The following is a 22,068-nucleotide window of genomic DNA, read 5'->3' as shown; positions in this document are numbered from 1 at the left end:
ACAGGAGTGGATCGATACCTGCCGGCATACCTCAGTGTACAGAGACAACCAGCAGTGCCCAGGCAAAATGATAGAGCTCCCGGTTCCGCAGCCGCTCCAGTGCCACAGCGATCTCCGCGAAAACTGGCGGCGATTCCGGCAAGTGTTCGAATTGTTCCTGGTGGCAGCTGAACTCCAAGACCTGGATGATAGCGAAAAAATTGAATTTCTCCTCACCATCGCCGGTGCAAGGGCAAGAGAAATATTCACAAGGTTCAGGTTCTTCAGGAGGCAGCAAAGGTACGATTACCAGGCAGTCCTGGACAAATTCTCCAAGTACTGTGAAGAAAACGCAATCCAACTGGCAAGTAAAGGTAAGAAAAGCGGCAGTACTCACCTCGTGGCCGGGATCCCGGAGCCCGAATTCCCAGAGGCCGAAATCCCGGGCCTGAGAGAGGGCTGGGTCGAGGTCGGCGGCCATCTTGCTAAAGGTATCACGCTAGCACAGTTGCGCGAGCAGTGCGCAGAACCGGAAGTTTCGTTTGCGCATGTGCGAGATGCTGCGCATGCGCAGTCAAGAAAACGGCCATCGGTAAAGGAACAGCGATCTGAGCATGCGCAGTCGCTTCCTACGTGCTACATACCGAGCGTCAGGATGTCAGAGGCCCCAGACCGCACCAATTTAAAGGGGAAACGTCCCAAATCCAATTTAAAAGGGAAACGTCCCAAATCAAAAAAACAAAAATCTGTTAAAGCTGTAAAACAACCTTCCCTCACCTGGAATGACAGCACATTGCCGCAAATTGACCCAGGAGATGAATTTGACCTCCGAAGAATCCTCCGACAAGCAGTTACCTACGCACAAGCCGATGATTCCGACCTCGAATACTTCGATGACGATCTTTACAGTGTTTCGGGACCTCGCGAGCCCAATGATAGCTCCGTGGTCCTATACGACTATGACTCGGACGAACCTTTCGTGTTGCACATTGGCGGCCCCCACATTGAATCCGACGCAGATGCGGATTCATTTTTCGGATTTGAGGATCTTCAACCCAGCAGATATGACGTCCCAACTTATCAGTACCAGATGATGCTGCAGCCTGACATTAACAGACAGGGAGTGGTGCAAGCACATGGAGAGCGCCCTGCTGCCACACAGAGCGTGGTCCACGTCCCGCTCAACGTTCCCGACTCTATGAAAGAAGACATGCAAGACTCCAGAGCGCAGTCCTCGCATGAACCAGAAGTGACTCCAGAGTCACAAGCCTCCACAGCAAGCTCGTGGACAGACTCCACAATTGCAGAAACGCAAGACTCCAGAGCGCAGTCCTTGCACGAACAAGAAGTGACTCGTGTCACAAGCCTCCACAGAGAGCTCGTGGACAGCCTCCACGATAGAAGCAACGCAAGACTCCAGAGCGCAGTCCTTGCATGAACAAGAAGTGACTCCAGAGTCACAAGCCTCCACAGAGAGATCGTGGACAGCCTCCACGATAGAAGCAACGCAAGACTCCAATGTGCGGTCCTTGCAGGAACAAGACCATGAGGGTCTAGCAACCTCTCCTGACCAACCAGCGGCAGACGATGCAAGTCTGCCATGCTCACGTGAACAGCAAGAAGGCTATAACAGCCTACCATGCTCCACTACACAGCAGCATGACCATGACGGTCTCTCATGCTACAATGAAGGGCACAGCGCTGAAGACTGTTCCAGCCCAACTGAAGACAAGCCAAAGGAATCGCCTTTTCCAAGCCCGAAGAAAAAAGGTTTATGCGCTGACCTTCAGGATCATTATAGCCGAACAGAGATTAATAATGCTGCACGGTCACAGAAGGATGCTGAGGATTTGCTAAAGAAATTAATTGAATGTTTAACTTGCAAGGGGCAGACTGAGAATTGCCAGTGTTTTAGTACGGATCGAAAAAATGGACAAGACATTGATCCTCAGGTAATGGAAATAACACAACCTGAATCATATCTACAGCAGGGACAAATGTCTCCCTTCAACACAACGCCGCAAAGTCCCAACTTCGGAGACCAGCAGTTAGTCAGTAATGACTCTTCAAACCTTGAGGGGAACATTAATTGCATTGAACCTATACACACTCCACTGATAAATGAGCAGAACATTGGAGCAAGAATCCTGAGGACACCGACATCGAGTAGCCAGATAACGAATTTAAAACCCGCAGCAGTTTCAAGTGAACCAAGTGTGCTTTCCACTAATGGTGAAGATGCAGATAAGGTCGACCCGATTATCCATTGTACCACACTAACCCCAGTGATTAAGCAGTTATGTATGGGGAGTATAATGTGGGCAATTGAGAACAGTAAAAGAGAGACTGTGACCATGCCAGTCCCAGCAAAATCAGACCCAGAGACCATGAAGGCATGTACATTAGACAAAGATACATATGAGGTACCTGAGAAGAAAAGTGAAACGGAATGTTCTTTGGAAAATAGTACAATGTCGATAGAAACATTGGATCCTATATTCGAGACCATACATATGGGAGAATTTGGGGGTAATAAACAAGGTTCTGCAATGTCTGGGGGAAGATTTAAAATTCCAAAGAAGAAAAGCCCAAATGAAGGACAACGGCAAGACAATGACAGTCCACCGACATGGTGTGCACCACCAGATGAAAACTCTGACAATTTACCCAACCCTAGTGAACAGCAAGCTGCTAATGAGGATCTATCCATGGGATGTGAGACGAGTGACGACAGCATCCCACTTCCCATGCAAAAGGTGCAAGGTGACAGACCTCGCCTAGTGCGTACCGAGGCACTCGACGATCACGGTGGGACCACTGACGACTGCGGTGGCGGCGCACCGCTTCCACCCTCGATGGCTCGAGCCTCTCCACTGGTCGGTGCATTCCTGCATGTTCCGACTCCAGAAGTGCAGCTTCAGGGAATCTCGGCTGCCTCCAGTGAGCCTGTTGGGACTCCGGACGGGGAGCATCGACGGAAGGCAGACCGGACTCCAGATGAGGAGCAGCCAAGCGCCGACTCTGATTCGGGCATGCCAGACCTTGCTCCGGACGGGCGGTGTCGCGGCCTCGGTGATGGCACGCTCAGGGTGACGGCGGATGCCACGGCGACAGGGAATGGATCGCGTGGCAGTCCCACTGGGTCGGCAGTGGCAACCAGCACCGGCGGTCCAAGACGGACACACCAATTCGCGCCATCGCCAGACGTTGATGCGAGCAACAATTCTCTCTCCAAGGCGACATGCTTCGACGTTTCTCTGCGGAGTCGCCCTTCCGGCACAGCAGGTGGCCGGAACCAGCGTGCACGGTCTCGGCCAACTTCCACATCTGGCACAGTCATCGCCTTGCATGATATTAGTGATGGTGCTTCTTCAATGGCAACAACCCATCGGCTACAAGATGCCGTCCACCACAAACATAAAAAGAAAAAAGACTCCACCTTGTTCCTGGCATGCAGGGCGGATGGATTGGTGCGTAGGCGCAATCAGCGAGCTTTGCGCCGCCTTCCACGCTCGCAACTGAACCGTACGCACACGCCGGATTACTGGTTCCCAAGGATGACTTCGTGGAGATGCCACGGATCATGCCCCTTCCATCGCCACCAGAACCAAACCACAGACAAGGCAACACTAACAAAGATGTTGAATGTTATATTTGCACGAATGAAAAACCAAGCACTGCACGAAGTACAACAAATGGAAAAGTAGAGACTTCGGCAGCAGTATCACCTCCAACAGTCCAAGGTGAACCAGTGTGAACCCAAATCTCCACAGCTGAACCGGCTTGAGGACCAGCCTATTCTTGAGGCGGTCACCCATTAGACTGGACTTATAATGCTGTTTATACGTTCAAAAAGTCAAACACTTCTGTATTATAACCTGTTGTTGTTTATCGTTCCAGATATCGTCTGACCGGACCACTGTTCAAGTTGTTTTTTTTCTCGCATTCATGTTTTGTTATGGTACAACCTTGTTAGTGTGACGCACCCGACATCACCCCATGTAAATAGTTACGTCATATACACACGCTGTACACAACACACACACACACTCTTAGATGCACTCACGACACGATTATATTTATAACCACGTAGGCACATATCTTTGTAAAAAAGGATGTCATGATATTCAAACACACACATCATGATAGACACACCAACAGACAAATCAGAACACACACCACAACCAATCACAGAAAGATATAAAAGCACAAACACGACACCTGGTGGAGACGAGGACCAGGACAGACCTGCTACACGACACACTCAGGGAGACAGCACGTGCAGAGTATCCAGAACGAACTGTATATAAGAGTTAAAATAAAATAGAGTTGTACCACATACAACTGTGTTGGCTCATCTGTGGGCCAGAGAACCCAACACCACAACCAGGAAGAGATCAGCCATGATCTGATTGAATGGGCTCAAAGGGCTGAATTGCCTATTTCTGCTCCTAATTTGTATGTCCTATCATTAGAACCCCTGTTCTGATAAAAGGCACAGTAAGAAGTCTTACAACACCAGGTTAAAGTCCAACAGGTTTGTTTCGATGTCACTAGCTCTCGCAGCGCTGCTCCCTCCTCAGGTGAATGAAGAGGTATGTTCTTCAAATGTCCTGGCTTGACACAATTCACCTCTTTAACCTGGGGTTACCCCATCTCTGGATCTGTAAAGATTTAATCACCTGCTAATGCTCGCATTCCAAGCATTGTCTGGCATCTTTGAATCTGTCTATATATGTTTCTGGAACATACCTCTTCATTCACCTGAGGAAGGAGCAGCGCTCCGAAAGCGAGTGACATCGAAACAAACCTGTTGGACTTTAACCTGGTGTTGTAAGACTTCGTACTGTGCTCACCCCAGTCCAACACCGGCATCTCCACATCACTGATAAAAGGCGGAACCGTAACTCTCTTGCCCCCACCCCGCCCAACACAGATGCTGCCTGAGCTGCTCAGCATTTGCAGCTTTAAAAGAAAATCTTATTCCAATGGGGGTGCTTTATTTTTTAGAAGCCCTGTGGTCCTAAACAGGTGCTAGCTCCCTGGAGACATTTTAAAAAACATCTGGCAGGGTGCAGGTGATGCCATTTCATTATTTTCTTGAGTGCAAAAATAAAACAGAATAAAGGGGGGGGGAGGACAGGACCTTCCCATCTGGAATATTGACCGCCCTCTCAGAGCTGGCTAACACTGCACTCACTCCAGGGCTGTGGGTTGCAACTTTACCTGGGCTCCACGTGGAGGGAGGGGGTGGGGCAAAGGGCGGGAAGCTGCGGCGGGCATGAACGGGGCCCGCTGCGGCTGCGCGGCAGGACGTCTGGCGTCACAGAGGGCGGTCACGTGAGGGGCGGGGCCCCGTCGCTAAGGCGGGATGCGGCCCTCAGCAACGGGCCTGGGCAGCCAGAGGCAGCGGGCCACCGCCTCACAAACCTGCCCCTCCCATTCCTATGCACACATTAGATGATATAAGTTAGGCAGAAGGTAAGGCGCCAGTGCAAATGGTTTCATTGTCGTGCAATGGCAGTTACCTGGTGTGAATTGCATTTCAATAACTGAATAAAAGAAAAATAATGCCTGTAACTCCTTATCTGATAATCAGCACAATGTATCTTCAGGGTGGCTCAGTGCAGAGGCCTTGTCAGAGTCAAGAAAGTCTGCAGGTTTATATGGTCCAAACCGGCCCAAGGCATATCACTGGATTGTTCCCCGGCAGGAAAATGCACCCCCCCCCCCCCCAATTTTGTCTCCCCTCCCCTCCCCGTGGCGGATGCTGTCTCAAGGGTAACCCAGCGCCAAGCATGTGCCAACCCCCTGAGATGGGTGGGTTACTCGCCTATCCCTACACTCACTCAGCGGCTAGGGAGCTGCCTTGCGGCAAGGTCGTCCGGGGCCACTGGCAAGCAAGTCCGGGCTCTTGATGTTTCTACCTCTGCAGGTCTTAAGGGCAGCACGGTGGCACAGTGGTTAGCACTGTTGCTTTACAGCGCCAGGGTCCCGGGTTCGATTCCCGGCTTGGGTCATTGTCTGTGCGGAGTCTGCACGTTTTCCTCGTGTCTGCGTGGGTTTCCTCCGGGTGCTCCGGTTTCCTCCCACAAGTCGCGAAAGATGTGCTGTTAGGTGAATTGGACATTCTGAATTCTCCCTCTCTGAATCCGAACAGGCGCCGGAATGTAGCGAAGAGGGGCTTTTCACAGTAACTTCATTGCAGTGTCAATGTGAGACTACTTGTGACAATAAAGATTATTATTATTATTACAAGAAGAGAGTGGGAGCAGTGGTTAGCACTGCTGCCTCACAGCGCTGAGGTCCCAGGTTCGATCCCGGCTCTGCGTCACTGTCCGTGTGGAGTTTGCACATTCTCCCCGTATCTGCGTCGGTTTTGCCCTCACACCCCAAAGATGTGCAGGAAAGGTGGATTGGCCACGCTAAATTGCCTCTTAATTGGAAAAAAATGAATTGGGTACTCTAAATTTTTTTTTTTTAAAAGAAGGGAATGGCACATTGGTCAGCACCGCTGCCTCACAGCACCAGAGACCCGGGTTCAGTTCCGGCCTTGGGTCACTGTCTGCGTGAAGTCTGCACGTTTTTCCCCGTGTCTGCGCGGGTTTCCTCCGGGTGCCCCGATTTCCTCCCACAGTCCAAACATGTGCAAGTTAGATGGATTGTCCATGCTAAAATTGCTCCTTGGTGTCCAAAAAGATGTGTAGGTTAGATTAAAGGATTAATGGGATAGAACGGGGCATGGCTCACTTTCAGAGGGTCAGTGCAGACTCGATGGGCCGAATGGCTTCCTTCTGCACTGTAGGGATTCTATGAAATTCAGACAGGGCTGGCCGATCAATCGTCAGTTGTATTCTGGAATGCTGAAAATCCCCTCCAGCCTGTTCTTCCATTGAGCTATCTGCCGGTCTGATCTGTGTCCCAGTTCCATATAACGGCCTATGTCCCATATCCTTAATATTTTTGGATGAACAGTAACTTATCAGTCACAGATCTGGCATCAATTGCCATTTATGGCAGAGAGTTCGAAACCGCCGCCACCCTTTGTGTGCAGAGGTGTTCCCTTGTTTCGCTCCTAAACTAGGGACACAATTATAGGACTGTTGAGTTTGTCACAGAGGGCTGGTTTGGTTCAAAGTTTCTACTGCCCCCAGTTGAGCTACAAAGCAAAAAAATGTAAATTATGAGTGAATTACTGTTCCTAGAATCATATAGCACAGAACCGAGGCCATACATCCCATCGTTCCTGATGCATGGCTCTTTGAAAAAACAATCCAATTAGGCCTCTTCATTTAACTTTCCCCATAGTGGTGATATAGAATTTTATATCCAGGGCGCAGTGGTTAGCACTGCTGTCTCACAGCACTGAGGACCCGGGTTCGAATCCCAGCCCTGGGTTACTGTCCGTGTGAAGTTTGTGCATTCTCCCCAGTCTGCGTGGGTCTCACCCCCACAACCCAAAAAGATATGCAGGGTCGGTGGATTGGCCACGCTAAATTGCCTCTTAATTGAAAATAAACCAATTAGGTACTTTAAATTTATTTTAAAAAATAATTTTATATCCTGTGACTGACAGGCTCACTTGTTCTGATTTGAGGTGTTGTACCTTGATTGCTTCTTCTGCGAAATCTTCTGATTTATGGACCCCTACTAATCAGTATGGACACCAGTAAAATACTGTGGATGCTGGAATTTTACAATAAAAAGAAAAATTCTGGAAACACTCAGCAGGTTAGGACAAAGGAGCTGAGTTAATATTTCAGGCGATGACATTTCATCAGGACTGAGAGTTGAGAATGGAATTGGGTGAAGGTTTACCTTAGGCTGATTCTTGGAATGGTGGGACTGATGTATGAGGAGAGATTGAGTGAGTTATATTCTCTGCAATGAGGGGGATCTCGTAGAAACCTATAAGATTCTAACAGGACTGGACAGGGTAGATGCAAATGTTCCCGATGGTGGGGTGAGTCCAGAACCAGAGGTCACTGTCTAAGTGTACGGGGTAAACCATTTAGGACTGAGATGAGGAGAAATTTCTTCACTCAGAGGGTAGTGAACCTGTGGAATTCACTACCACAGAAAGCTGTTGAGGCCAAAACATTGAATGTTTTCTCTTTTTTTTTTACAATAAAGTTAAAGTACCCAATTATTTTTTTTCCCAGTTAAGGGGCAACTTAGCATGGCCAATTCACTACCCTGCACATCTTCGGGTTTGTGGGGGTGAGACCCACGCAGTCATGGGGAGAATATGAAAACTCCACACGGACAGTGACCCAGGGCCGGAATCAAACCCGGGTCCTCCACGCTGCGAAGCAGCAGTGCTAACCCACTGCGCCATCGTGCCACCCCAACATTGAATGCTTTCAAGAAGGAGTTGGATATCGCTTTTGGGGCTAAAGGGATCAAAGGATATGGGGAACAAGTGGGAACTGTTTACTGAGTTAGATGATGAGCCACAATCATAATGAATGACGGAGCAGGCTCGAAGGGCTGAATGGCCTCCTCCGGCCCCTATTTTCTATGTTTCTATTGATGCGAGCTGTTAGAACCCTACTTCTTGTTTTAGATCATGATGTCGGACAAGGATCATGACGGTGAGCAAAAGCTGGCAAGTGTCAATGAAAGCACACCACAAACTAGTGGCTACAGGCAGAATCTCTACACAGAGTTGGATTCAAGGTGAGGAAGAATGGAGTTGTTATTTTTCGTGGGAGAACGGAAGGCCCACAATGCGTTGTTATTTATCAATGGTGCTGGGACGTTTGCTTTTGGTAATTTGGATGCAGTTCGTGGGCCACGGGGCTGAGGTTTTCCACTTGAGTTACACCTGGGTATGTCTGAAGGACACAAGCAAGCCTAGATGCCCGGAATGTATACTAGTTGGTGTAGCAATGGGCGGCTGGGGAGCCTTTTAAAATTTAAATAGCCATAAAGCTCATGCAATCGCCCGGAGACTGATCAGTTGCTTGTAGAGTTCCAATTTAAAAAAATAAATAAATTTAGAGTACCCAATTCATTTTTTTCCAATTAAGGGGCAATTTAGAGTGGCCAATCCACCTACCCTGCACATCTTTGGGTTATGGGGGGAAACCCACGCAAACACGGGGAGAATGTGCAAACTCCACACGGACAGTGACCCAGAGAATTCCAATTTTTAATCTTTGCTACTTTAAAAAGTATATACTTTAGAAGGCAGCAAAGGGGTAGTGAATTCTGCCGAGGTGATTATAGCACAGTGGTTAACACTGTTGCTTCACAGCGCCAGGGTCCCAGATTCGATTCCCGCTTGAGTCACTGTCTGTGCTGAGTCTACACGTTCTCCCCATGTCTGCGTGGGTTTCCTCCGGGTTCCTCCCACAACTCCCGAAAGATGTGCTGTTAGGTATTTTGGGCATTCTGAATTCTCCCTCAGTGCACCCGAACAGGCGCCGGAATGTGGCGACTAGTGATTTTTCACAGTAACTTCATTGCGGTGTTAATGTAAGCCTACTCGTGACAATGGGCAGCATGGTAGCAGAGTGGTTAGCACTATTGTTTCACAGTGCCAGGTTCGATTCCCAGCTTGGGTCACTGTCTGTGCGGAGTCTGTACGTTCTCCCTATGTCTGCGTGGGTTTCCTCCAGGTGCTCCGGTTTCCCCCCACAAGTCCCGAAAGATGTGCTAATAGGTAATTTGGTCATTCTGAATTCTCACTCTGTGGACCCGAACAGGCGCCGGAATGTGGCGACTAGAGGCTTTTCACAGTAATTTCATTGCAGTGTTAATGTATGCCTACTTGTGATAATAAAGATTATTGTTATTAAAGATTATGGGGCGTCATTCTCCGACCCCCCAGCGGGTCGGAGAATGGCCGTTGGCCGCCGTGAATCCCGCCCCTGCCGGTTGCCGAAGTCTCCGGTACTGGAGATTGGGCGGGGGCGGGAATCGGGCCGCGCCGGTTGGCGGACCCCCCGCTCAATTCTCCAGCCCGAATGGGCCGAAGTCCCGCCGAGAAATTGCCTGTCCCGCCGGCGTAAATTAAAGTAGGTATTTACTGGCGGGACAAGGTGGCGTGGGCGGGCTCCGGGGTCCTGGGGGGGGGGGGCGATCTGGCCCCGGGGGGTGCCCCCACGGTGGCCTGGCCCGCGATCGGGGCCCACCGATCCGCGGGCGGGCCTGTGCCGTGCGGGCACTCTTTCCCTTCCGCCTCCGCAACGGCCTCTACCATGGCGGAGGCGGAAGAGACTCTCCCCACTGCGCATGCGCGGGAAACTGTCAGCGGCCGCTGACACTCCCGCGCATGCGCCGCCCGGTGATGTCATTTCCGCGCCAGCTGGCGGGGCAACAAACGCCGTTTCCGCCAGCTGGCGGGGCGGAAATCCCTCCGGCGCTGGCCTAGCCCCTCAATGTTGGGGCTCGGCCCTCAAAGATGCGGAGCATTCCGCACCTTTGGGGCGGCGCGATGCCCGTCTGATTGGCGCCGTTTTGGGCACCAGTCGGCAGACATCGCACCGTTTGGGGAGAATTTCGCCCATGATCATTATTTATTTCTTGCTTCCTGTTTTGGGGGGATATTAAGAGTAGGAAAGGAGATTAAAGCTCAATGAAGATTGGCATAATTTACTGGAATAAAACACTTATCATGTAGTGCTATATTTTCCTCTGATACGTAATATATAAAAAGCAGATATGAGCTGCCTATAAAATATTAGAGAGAAGATTCACTTACAAAGAACTGAAAAGGCTTTGCTGAAGAGCATTAATGAGTAAGGTGTGTAGTTGTCCCTGAAAGGGGATGCAGTTAGGAGATAAACCAAACATGGTCCCATTCTTCTATTAAACAGCAGAGTTACTTTGGCCAAGTTTAAACACTGAGTACAGCTAATGCTTATCTCTATAATCAGTCACTTGGTAGTACATAACTTGAATATTGCTGAAAAAGGAGATGTTATTGAAACGTTTTGTCTTGTACGCAGCAGGATAGACACAAGAATAATGTGGTCCCTTTGTTCAAAAAGGGGAGCAGAGACAACCCCGGCAACTATAGACCGGTGAGCCTCACGTCTGTAGTGGGTAAAGTCTTGGAGGGGATTATAAGAGACAAGATTTATAATCATCTAGATAGGAATAATATGATCAGGGATAGTCAGCATGGCTTTGTGAAGGGTAGGTCATGCCTCACAAACCTTATCGAGTTCTTTGAGAAGGTGACTGAACAGGTAGACGAGGGTAGAGCAGTTGATGTGGTGTATATGGATTTCAGCAAAGCGTTTGATAAGGTTCCCCACGGTAGGCTATTACAGAAAATACGGAGGCTGGGGATTGAGGGTGATTTAGAGATGTGGATCAGAAATTGGCTAGCTGAAAGAAGACAGAGGGTGGTGGTTGATGGGAAATGTTCAGAATGGAGTTCTGTCACAAGTGGAGTACCACAAGGATCTGTTCTGGGGCCGTTGCTGTTTGTCATTTTTATCAATGACCTAGAGGAAGGCGCAGAAGGGTGGGTGAGTAAATTTGCAGACGATACTAAAGTCGGTGGTGTTGGCGATAGTGTGGAAGGAAGTAGCAGGTTACAGAGGGATATAGATAAGCTGCAGTGCTGGGCTGAGAGGTGGCAAATGGAGTTTAATGTAGAGAAGTGTGAGGTGATTCACTTTGGAAGGAAAAACAGGAATGTGGAATATTTGGCTAATGGAAAAGTTCTTGAAAGTGTGGATGAGCAGAGGGATCTAGGTGTCCATGTACATAGATCCCTGAAAGTTGCCACCCAGGTTGATAGGGTGGTGAAGAAGGCCTATGGAGTGTTGGCCTTTATTGGTAGAGGGATTGAGTTCCGGAGTCAGGAGGTCATGTTGCAGCTGTACAGAACTCTGGTACGGCCGCATTTGGAGTATTGCGTACAGTTCTGGTCACCGCATTATAGGAAGGACGTGGAGGCTTTGGAACGGGTGCAGAGGAGATTTACCAGGATGTTGCCTGGTATGGAGGGAAAATCTTATGAGGAAAGGCTGATGGACTTGAGGTTGTTTTCGTTGGAGAGAAGAAGGTTAAGAGGAGACTTAATAGAGGCATACAAAATGATCAGAGGGTTAGATAGGGTGGACAGTGAGAGCCTTCTCCCGCGGATGGAAATGGCTAGCACGAGGGGACATAGCCTTAAACTGAGGGGTGATAGATATAGGACAGAGGTCAGGGGTAGGTTCTTTACGCAAAGAGTAGTGAGGCCGTGGAATGCCCTACCTGCTACAGTAGTGAACTCGCCAACATTGAGGGCATTTAAAAGTTTATTGGATACACATATGGATGATAATGGTATAGTGTAGGTTAGATGGCTTTTGTTTCGGTGCAACATCGTGGGCCGAAGGGCCTGTACTGCGCTGTATTGTTCTATGTTCTAATACCAAATTTCAAAGGGAACAACAATTTATACTGAATCAGAAGAGTGCTGACTGGTTGGCAAATGAACTCTGATTGGCAGAGATGTTGCCATGGAGAATGTACCAGGAAACAGTCCACACACTGCACTGTTCACAGCTAAACAAAACCTGGGGGAATAGCCATTCCCTGGTTACTAAAATGTCCATCATTTTAGGCACAGTACAATAAGTAAAGCTTGCTTATGCACTGTGCGCATGTGCTACTCCCCAAATCGATGATCATCTGGAATATGGAGCTCTTTCAATATCCAGAGCGCTGGATATAGTAGCCCACTAGATTGGCATCTCATACACCATCAATATGGACTGCAGCGGTTCAAGAAGGTGGCAGCTGGGGATGGGAAATAAATGCTGGTCTAGATGCCCACATTGCATGAATGCATAAAAAGAAAATGGAGTGTCTGAGATACTGAGATGATTGTGTGTAAGAGACCGGTGATTAATGCACAGTAATTCAGTGTTTTTGATATGCACAGTATCTTAACTTGCATGATTCCAGTGTTGGATAAATAATCAAAGCACTTCCTATGGTCTAGAAAGATGCCCAATGATTGAGAATGTATCAATGCTTATTGCATTCCATATTAAATTTCTTTGTAATTTTGATGGACATGTTACCCTTGCATTTAAGGGGCGTTTGAGAAAGAAATAGAAGACTATGCAGATAGGAATAGATGGAAAAGAGTAGTAGAAGGCTAATATGGATCATAAAAACTAACATGCAGCCTTTGGGTGGAATGGCCTGTTAATGTGGTCTGTCTTCTGCAAAGCACTCAGCAGTTCTTGCAGGAAAGAGTTCTGCCTCTACTTCCACTGTGAAGACTCAAGTCTCCAGACGTCACATCATGTGTGTACCCTTGCATCAACTATTGGCCTGTGTTAGATTGCACACGGGTGTAGCCTACAATCTTGGTGCCATGTGTGTTTCAGACTTGTGTTCTGCTGGGACCATTCAAATTTCAATCATCCAGAAAAGGGTCTTCCTACCAGGAGTCGGATTCCAGAATGGGAAACAAACGAACTGTGAGAATCTACCTCAGAGTGATTGCAATGATAGCCCTTGCCATTCCCCGGGTCAGATTGTCCATTGAGTGCATTAGCCTGAGCTTGGTGACACAATGGTTTATGAAGCGCTCTCTCGTACACTGTGGGCATTAATGAACGATGACCATAAGAGATGGGAGCAGAAGTAGACCATTCAGCCCCTCGGGTTTGCTCCGCCATTCATTGAGATCACGACTGATGATCGGTGATAGAACAAGTCACGTTGGTCGAGCTGCTTTCACCTTCCCTCTTCCCTTGGATCTTGACCACTGATGTTTGGGAATATTCTTGGCTACCATGTTGAACCAAATAAACAGGTTAGACTTGATGCAGTTTGGCTGGTGATTCAATCCTTCTAGTCCAAGGTAATAGAGTCATGGATGTTTACATCATGGAAACAGGCCCTTTGGCCCAGTTTCTATCACTAAGCTAGTCCCACTTGCCCACATTTGGCCCATATCCCTCTACACCCACCCTGCCATTGTAACTGTCTAACTGCTTTTCAAAGGACAAAATTGAACCCGCCCCTGGCAGCCCGTTCCAGACGCTCACCACGCTGTGTGAAGGAATTTCCCTCTGGTCTCTTTTGTATCTCTTCCCTCTCACCTTAAACCTATGCCCTCTAGTTCTAGACTCCTCTACCTTTGGGAAAAGATGTTGACTATCTACGTTATCGATGCTCCTCATTATTTTATAGACCTCTATAAGATCACCCCTAAGCCTCCTATGCTCCAGGGGAAAAAGTCCCAGCCTATCCATATAACTCAGACCATCACGTCCTGGTAGCATCCTCGTAAATCTCTTCTGCACTCTTTCTAGTTTAACAATAGGGTGACCAGAATTGAACACAGTATTCCATGTGTGGTCTTACCAATGTCTTTTACAACATCAACAAGACGTCCCAACTCCTGTATTCAATATTCTGACCGATAAAACCTAGCCCCTTTATTTGTAGTTTTGATTAAATTGTTCCCCTTTTTTTACGGGGACTTCCTGGGTGACTTAAACTTCTTGTAATTCCTTTTTTATTCATTCATAGGATTTGAGGGCGGTGGCTGGGTCAGCATTTATTGTCCATCCCTAATTGCCATCAAACGGAACAGTTTGCTAGGCCATTTCAGAGGGCATTTACAGAATCAGAGTCATTGCTGTGGGTCTAGAGTCACATGTAGGCCAGACCGGGTAAGGACGGCAGATTTCCTTCCCTAAAGGACATTCGTGAATCAGATGGGTTTTTACGACAATCAACAATGGTTTTGTGGTCAACATTAGACTTTTAATCTTTGTTGGATTGATTCTTTAGCCTTTTATTGGATTTAATTATACCATCTGCCATGGTGGGACCACCCCCACACCCCCTTATGCGACCACTTCCACCCCCCCTTGTACTCACAGAGAACAAGAACTAAAGATGATGGCTCAAGGTGCCTTTATACAGTCCTGGGAGGCAATAATCCCTTCTCTAAAAGGTCAAGTGGTGTAACCGTTTTCTATACTGTAGTTGGAAGGTTTAGGGCATACCCATGTTGTGCCAACCTTCATTTTAATCATGATTTACCTACAGGTATCATGGCCACCGGCCGATCTGTGATTTTATTTTGTTATTGTGTTTTATTTTCTCCAGTAACAGAGCAGAATCAAGCAGTTTAGTTGAAGTAACGGCAAGCTCTGAATTTGAGGATTCCACACTTGATTTCAGTAGCAAGCCCCCAAACTGCTTTGCGGCATCAGATTCCAGTGTCGACGCGCTATGTGAACGAACGAAACTGCTGGTTAACGAAATAAACAAAAGTAGGATAAAGGACCACAAGTTGATGAGCAACTTTAAGGACACTCTTATACTAAAGGTATTTATACATTTCTGAAGCCAACTAGCCGTTGAAAAGCTCTAATTTATGTAAGGCAGCTTTTAGCGTGAAGAATGCTGTGTGTCTGTGAGTCAAGGCAATTATTTATTTCACAGGACTTTACTCTTCATGGAATCCTGTAGCTCCCGTAAAGAACAGCCGAGGTTACCCACCAGCCGCTGCTCTTGGGTGTCACGTGTAGCAAAGGTGTGAACGTGTGAACGAAGGGATTACCGTGCATGGTCATTTACCGATATATAGCATTGTGGTTAGGGGTCTGTGTAGCAGTCTGTTCAATTCCAATTCATACCGATGCTGAGTTTGCTAACCTTAGCCGTCGCAGATGCTGCAGTTGGCCTCCGTATTCCCAGCTGAGGAAGGGGAAAGATCGGCTAAATCTGCCTCGAAATCATGGCCCCTCTGGGAAGTTTTTTCCCCATAAATTTAGAATACCCAATTATTTCTTTTCCAATTAAGGGGCAATTTAGTGCGGCCAATCCACCTACCCTGCACATCTTTGGGTTGTGGGGGCGAAACCCACGCAAACACGGGGAGAATGAGGAAACTCCACACAGACAGTGACCCAGAGCCGGGATCGAACCTGGGCCTCGGCGCCGTGAGGCTGCAGGGCTAACCCACTGTGCCACCGTGCTGTCCCCTTCTGGGAAGTTAGCGTGCAATTGCCGGGTGAAAACTGGATTGGCATCAAGCTTGATGATGGCCGCTCACTGTCAAGACCCACATGTGAAGGGTGGCACGGTGGCGCAGTGGCTAGCACTGCTGCCTCACGGCACCGATGATTCAGGTTTGATCCCAACCCTGGTTCACTAGCCGTGTGGAGTTTGCACATTCTCCCCGTGTCTGCGTGGGTCTCATCCCCACAACTCAAAAAGATGTGCAGGGTAGGTGGATTGGACACACTAAATTGCCCCTTAATTGGAAAAAAAAAATGGGTACTCTTAATTTATATTAAAAAAAGACCTGCATATAAAGACTTGCCACACGAGTGGATGGGATTAGACTAGAATCACAGAATCCCAACAGTGCAGAAGGAGGCCATTCGGTCCATCGGGTCTGCACCGACCCTTGGAAAGAGCACCCTACCGCGGCCCATGCCACTACCCTAGTCCCCAAAATTTGGATGCTAAGGAGCAATTTACCAAGGTCAATCTATCTAACCTGCACATCTTTGGACTGCGGAAGGAAACAGGAGCACCCGGAGGAAACCGACGCAGACACGGGGAGAACGTACAAACTCCACACAGACAGCCCGAATTGAACCTGGGTTCTTGGTGCTGTGAAGCAGCAGTGCTAACCACTGTGCCACAGTGCTTAGATAGGTGCTTAATGGCAGGCGCAGTCACGATGGGCCGCAAGGCCTCATTCTGTGCTCTAAACCTCTCTGACTATAATTCCATGAGTACAAAAAGATGGCTGACAGCGATAAAACCAATGCCCGGCCTTTCGTGTTGGCTGTGAGAACCTGGGAGAAAATTGGACAAAAGATATATAACATTTTGCTGTTTTTAAGGTTTCAGAATTCTCAAAGAAGATAGAAGAAGGGTTGTTTGAAATCTACAGCAATGAGAACAAATTGATTGAGGACACACTGCAGGAGCTGCTGGGCATCCTGGATAAGATCAGGTGTTTAGAGTCGGAACTTAAACTGACCTGCAGTGCCATGGCGACAGTCTACAAGGACATGTGTACCCAGCCGGAAGTATAAGTATTATTGTATGACATAATGGGCTCTGCAGATTAAGTATTCACATCTTTTCTCTACTTTTTTTTTAAAAAAAGAGTTCAATTCGTAGGTATAAAAAGAAGCAATTGCCGATAGATTTCTTGACGGCCAGTTGGTTTTCTATCAATTAATGGATTCTTATTTTTATGCAATGCATTATAGTTATGATTTGGACCACAAACTCTGCAAAGATCCTGGGCCCGATTGTAGCCCACTCAAAATCCACCTGTTTGCATGGGGTTAAACTTGGGCCTCTCCTCCAGTGCCTGGATGTAACTATATTTAACTAGCACTCACTCAGTGTGGAATTATACAACGGTTTCTGCTTGGCAGATGTTCCTGTACTAACAATTGTAAAATAAATTTGTGTTTGGAAACAACATTAGAGGTAGTTGCTTTAATAAAAGAGATACGTTGACATGGTGTGCAGTAGAATGGCTGACGCACATTCAGAGTCACGATTCTCACACAGCCTGGTCCCAATCTTGACCATGTCGTCAATGAGTTGCAAGCAAATAGGTGGCAGCAACCCCAAACGCTCACTCTCACACATACACCACAAACCGCAGGCACATGGTAACTTGAGGCTTAAAAGGCAGGTTACACATTTAAAAATATTTAGTAACGATTGTAAATTCTGGTGTGTAACCTCCTTTAAATTAATGATGGTTGTATTAAGAAGAAACATATGTGTTTTACAGTTTGACATGACCACTAGGTAGTGCAGAACTTTAATATTGTAGAAGAACACATCAGGGCAAATGCAAGAATGCCAAATTTCAAACATTTACACCAATTTAAACTGCAGGAGAAAAGGGTGTTAATTGGTTGGCACATCGACCCTGATTTTAAAAAAAATTAATTCATGGGATGTAGGCCTCGTAAGCAAGACCAGCATTTGTTGCCTGTCCCTAATTGCCCTTGGACTGAGTGGCATTTTTTAAAGAGTCAACCGCATTGGTGTGGACCTGGAGTCACAGGTAGGCCAGACCAGGTAAGGACGGCAGATTCCCTTCCCTACAGAGCATTAGCGAACCAGGTAGGTTTTTACAACAATCTTTGGACTTTTCATTCCAGATTTGCTTTATTGAATTCGAATTTCACCATCTGCCGAGGTGGGATTCGAACCCGGGTCCCCAGACCATTACCCTGGGTCTCTGGATTATTAGTCCAGCGACAATACCACTGCGCCACCGTCTCCAAGGTGTTGCCATGCAGAAAACAATGGGGAACTATAGGCTCCCCAAACCTCGGATAATTAAAAAAAGGCACAAGGCCTAGAACATATTTGTTTTCATAGAATGAGACAGTGCGTGAGAATATATTTCACTTCCAGCAAGCTTAAATGAACCTGGTTATGACCGATGGTCCGAAATTAGTAATTAGTGTTGTAGTAACATATAGTTCGGAGTTACCTTGGTGGGTTGATCTCCATGCATGTGATACAAAAACATATCATGCAAGGCATCTAGAATAATATCCTATTTCTTTTTATAATCTTTATTGTCACAAGTAGGCTTACATTAACACTGCAATGAAGCTACCCTAGTCGCCACACTCCGGGGCCGGTGCATAAAACGGGGAGAACGTACTAACATATAGTAATCCCAGTAGATTTTTCTTTTCGGTGCCCTTTTCTCTTCCATTTAGTCATGTTATGTTAGGGCAGCACGGTGACGCAGTGGTCAGCCTGCTGCCTCACGGCACTGAGGTACCAGGTTCGATCCTGGCTCTGGGTCACTGTCCGTGTGGAGTTTGCACATTCTCCCCGTGTTTGCGTGGGTTTTGCTTCCACAACCCAAAGATGTGCAGGATAGGTGGATTGGCCACGCTAAATTGCCCCTTAATTGGAAAAAAATTAATTGGGTACTCTAAATTTATTTTAAAAATTAATGTTCTCTAGCAGTTCAAGTGGTGTGCATGATAGGAGGACCGATGCAAACTGGGCGATGGACTTAACGTTGCATTGCAATGATAAACATCATGGGTGACTTAAGTGTTCAGTTTATAAACCTGCTAGCATCACCCAGTGGCAATGGTTGGGTACTACAGAAGCAAACTGGTAATGGTCAGAATATCGCACAGAATGCAGTGCCCAGTAACAGGCCATTCAACCCAGCTGGCCTGTGACGGTATTTATACTCCGCACAAGCCTCCTCCCAGCCTATTTAATCCAATCATGTGCTAAACTATTATCTGTAAAACATCAACTTTGGCAGAAGTGAATTGAAGTGCTGTCCTTGGGTTAAAGTCAAAACAGGGTCACAGTGCTCACTAATTGTCTCAAAGTCTGACTGCGTGTCGATTAGATTAAGAGCTGTGCGCTCCAGGTCCACCAGTCTTTTATTTATATTTGTAGACCCTCGCATAGGGTGTACCTTACAGCATTGAACTTCCCTCTTTCCCACTCCCCCCTCCACTGTTGAGTTACAAGTCCTCCTGTATTGACACGAGGACGCAGAACAGAAGCTTGCTCAGTGTGGCTTTGGCAGTAACCCAAGAGCTCACAGTCTTCTCCTCACCCTGCCTTCAAGAAATGCAAGTCCCAGATGGACGGAGGAGTCAATGGAGGTATGTTGTATTGTCAAACAATGACACTTATGAAATGACTTATTTTCTTCACAAAATAGCATTCTGAGAGTCTGAATCGCTACGCAAGCCCACATGGATCTGTCCCCTTGGAGCAGGTGCAACATTCTTTGAATTTAAAATGATTTTGTTTTAAAAGAATCATTAAATTAGCTGGTTTCAGTTATAATAATCCTGTTGTATATTTTCCCCAGAGCCACTCATTACTGAGGAAACTGGCCATGTTGCATATAGAATGATAGAATCTACAGTGCAAAAGGAGGCCATTCGGCCCAATCGAGTCTGCACCGGCCCTTGGAAAGAGCACCCCACCTAAGCCCACACCTCCACCCTATCCCCGTAACCCAGCAACCCCACCCAATCTTTTTGGACACCAAGGGCAATTTATGATGGCCAGTCTACCTAACCTGCACATCTTTGGACTGTGGGAGGAAACCGGAGCACCCGGGGGAAACCCACGCGCAGACACACGGAGGACGTGAGGACTCCACACAGACAGTGACCCGAGCCAGGAATCGAACCGGGGACCCTGGAGCTGTGAGGTAATGTGGTAACCACTGTGCTACCGTGCTGCATATATTGTTGCTGCCGGTTGATGAAGGAAGACCTGTTGGACATCTATATTGGAGACCACCAGGTGTTAAACTTTGAATCGGAGAAGCAAATTATGCTATTGACGATCAATGTACGGTTGAGATGTATTAAACCCATCTTATCGAGGTAAAAGATAAAACACTAATGGTTGGCATCCAAGTCAGATTTGAAAATAACTAGTAAATAACCCCCTTTTTAAAAATAACTATATCCCCTCCCTGCATTTAACCCAACTACAGATCCACTCTGTACTTTGTTTCTTCCTCCCCAGAATCTATTCTTGGTCCTTTTCTTACCTGGGTCGTTTAGCTACACAGGTTGTCACAATGCAACTTAGGTGCTGTCATTCCACAAGGCAACAGCTCGGATAGTGACACATCTCTCTCAAGCACGCAGGGTGGGATCTTCCGGTCCAACCAACGACGCCCCCCCCCAGCCGCGGTATTCCCCGGCGCAAAATTATCAGGCCCTGGGGATGTATCAGCATTCAATCCCATCAATTTCCCCAACACCATTTCCCTGCTAATTCCCTTCTCAGTTTACCGCTCTCGCTAAACCCAGTGTTCCTCAACATTCCTGGAATGTTATTTGTGCCGTCCCTTGTGATTTGTGAATAACCAAAGTGTGTGTTCCGTTGGCCAGCCATTTCTTGGTTTCCAATTATAAATTCCCCCGTTCTCACCCAATCAACCGTTTCCACTTGCCCTGCGTCACTTTCAAAACCTGTCGTCCCTTCGAGAGATCCAAACTAGCACTCTGCTCTCAGCTTCACTCTTTCTTGCATTCCTTTATCCATCCAGCTCTACTCTCAGTCTCACTCTTGCTCCTTTATCCTCCCGACTTCGCTCTCCAACTTTATCTTAAAGAACAAAGAACAAAGAAAAGTACAGCACAGGAACAGGCCCTTCGGTCCTCCAAGCTGCGCCGACCATGCTGCCCGACTAAACTACAATCTTCTACACTTCCTGGGTCCGTATCCCTCTATTCCCATCCTATTCATGTATTTGTCAAGATGCCCCTTAAATGTCACTATCGTCCCTGCATCCACCACCTCCTCCAGCAGCAAGTTCCAGGCACTTTATTTTCTAAACTTATTTCCCCTTAACTTGGTTAAATTTTATTTCCCTACGGCTAATGTTCCTTACTGAAATTCAAGGAGCCCCTTCTTTATAAATGATGTTTCTTTTATAGTTAAAGTAAAACACAATCCTGAACAGCAGCTTCTGACCAACCAATTACCTTACAACTTTACTGTGATATCGCTCCTGGATTTCTTTTTCAAATTCATCCTGCTGCCATAGTATATGTCTGGCTGTCTCCACTCCCAGAGGGTAAAAACCTATCGATCTCAGCTTTGAAAATGTTCAAGCACTCGGCCTCCGCAGCTTCCAGGTCCTACTTGCCACCGCTCGCCTTTCTGAGGAAAGGTAGAAAATGAAAGGATGACCGTAATCCCTCCATCACCAAACTCCCTGCGTCACCAAACTCCCAACTTATGCACTCTACTGCAGTCCTCTGGAGCACTCCAGTGCAGACACCAGCACGCAAGATGGCCTGCTTTTATACTCTCTGGATCTAGGGGTGAATTCTCTGCCTCCACAACCGCGTGTTCCTCGGCCTGTACTGTCAACGGGCTGCTCCCTTCCCGCAGCCAGCGAATGAGATTTCCCATTGTGGCCACACAACACGACCGGGAAACCCCTGGGTGGGGGGGTGCTGCCAGCGGAATGGAGAATCCCACTGGCGGAGAATTCATCCCCTAGTCTCTGACAACCAGTTAAGCAAATATCTAATTAACTAGATGTAGCTGCAGGCAGAGACTGTATAAACGTTGTTTTAAAGCTGGCCTAAAACT

At 47.5% G+C, this 22,068-nt stretch overlaps 1 protein-coding gene across 2 annotated transcripts; it reads left to right on the top strand.

Annotated features, from left to right (window-relative positions):
* The first annotated feature begins 5,310 nt into the window (after nt 1-5,310).
* Nucleotides 5,311-17,412, top strand: syce2 (synaptonemal complex central element protein 2). Of its 2 annotated transcripts, none has more exons than XM_072491021.1 (4): nt 5,311-5,460; nt 8,546-8,658; nt 15,070-15,286; nt 16,818-17,412. In XM_072491021.1, exons 2-4 carry the CDS (start codon nt 8,549-8,551, stop codon nt 17,010-17,012), a joined length of 522 nt encoding a protein of 173 aa, XP_072347122.1. In that variant the 5' UTR covers nt 5,311-5,460; nt 8,546-8,548; the 3' UTR covers nt 17,013-17,412. The 2 variants fall into 2 exon arrangements, with proteins under 2 accessions (XP_072347122.1, XP_072347120.1); XM_072491019.1 differs by having other exon boundaries at nt 5,312-5,460; nt 15,064-15,286.
* Nucleotides 17,413-22,068: the final 4,656 nt, after the last annotated feature.

The sequence above is a fragment of the Scyliorhinus torazame genome, chromosome 27 (assembly GCF_047496885.1).
Source record: "Scyliorhinus torazame isolate Kashiwa2021f chromosome 27, sScyTor2.1, whole genome shotgun sequence".
Taxonomy (NCBI): domain Eukaryota; kingdom Metazoa; phylum Chordata; class Chondrichthyes; order Carcharhiniformes; family Scyliorhinidae; genus Scyliorhinus; species Scyliorhinus torazame.
This window is presented reverse-complemented; position numbering and strand designations above follow the sequence as displayed.

What these genes read in the sequence shown, in the direction of transcription:
- syce2 (XM_072491019.1), top strand. Translation starts at nt 8,549, where the DNA reads ATGATGTCGGACAAGGATCATGACGGTGAGCAAAAGCTGGCAAGTGTC. An exon ending in TACACAGAGTTGGATTCAAG is followed by an intron (nt 8,659 to 15,063) that starts GTGAGGAAGAAT and finishes TATTTTCTCCAG; the next exon opens with TAACAGAGCAGAATCAAGCA. An exon ending in AGGACACTCTTATACTAAAG is followed by an intron (nt 15,287 to 16,817) that starts GTATTTATACAT and finishes GCTGTTTTTAAG; the next exon opens with GTTTCAGAATTCTCAAAGAA.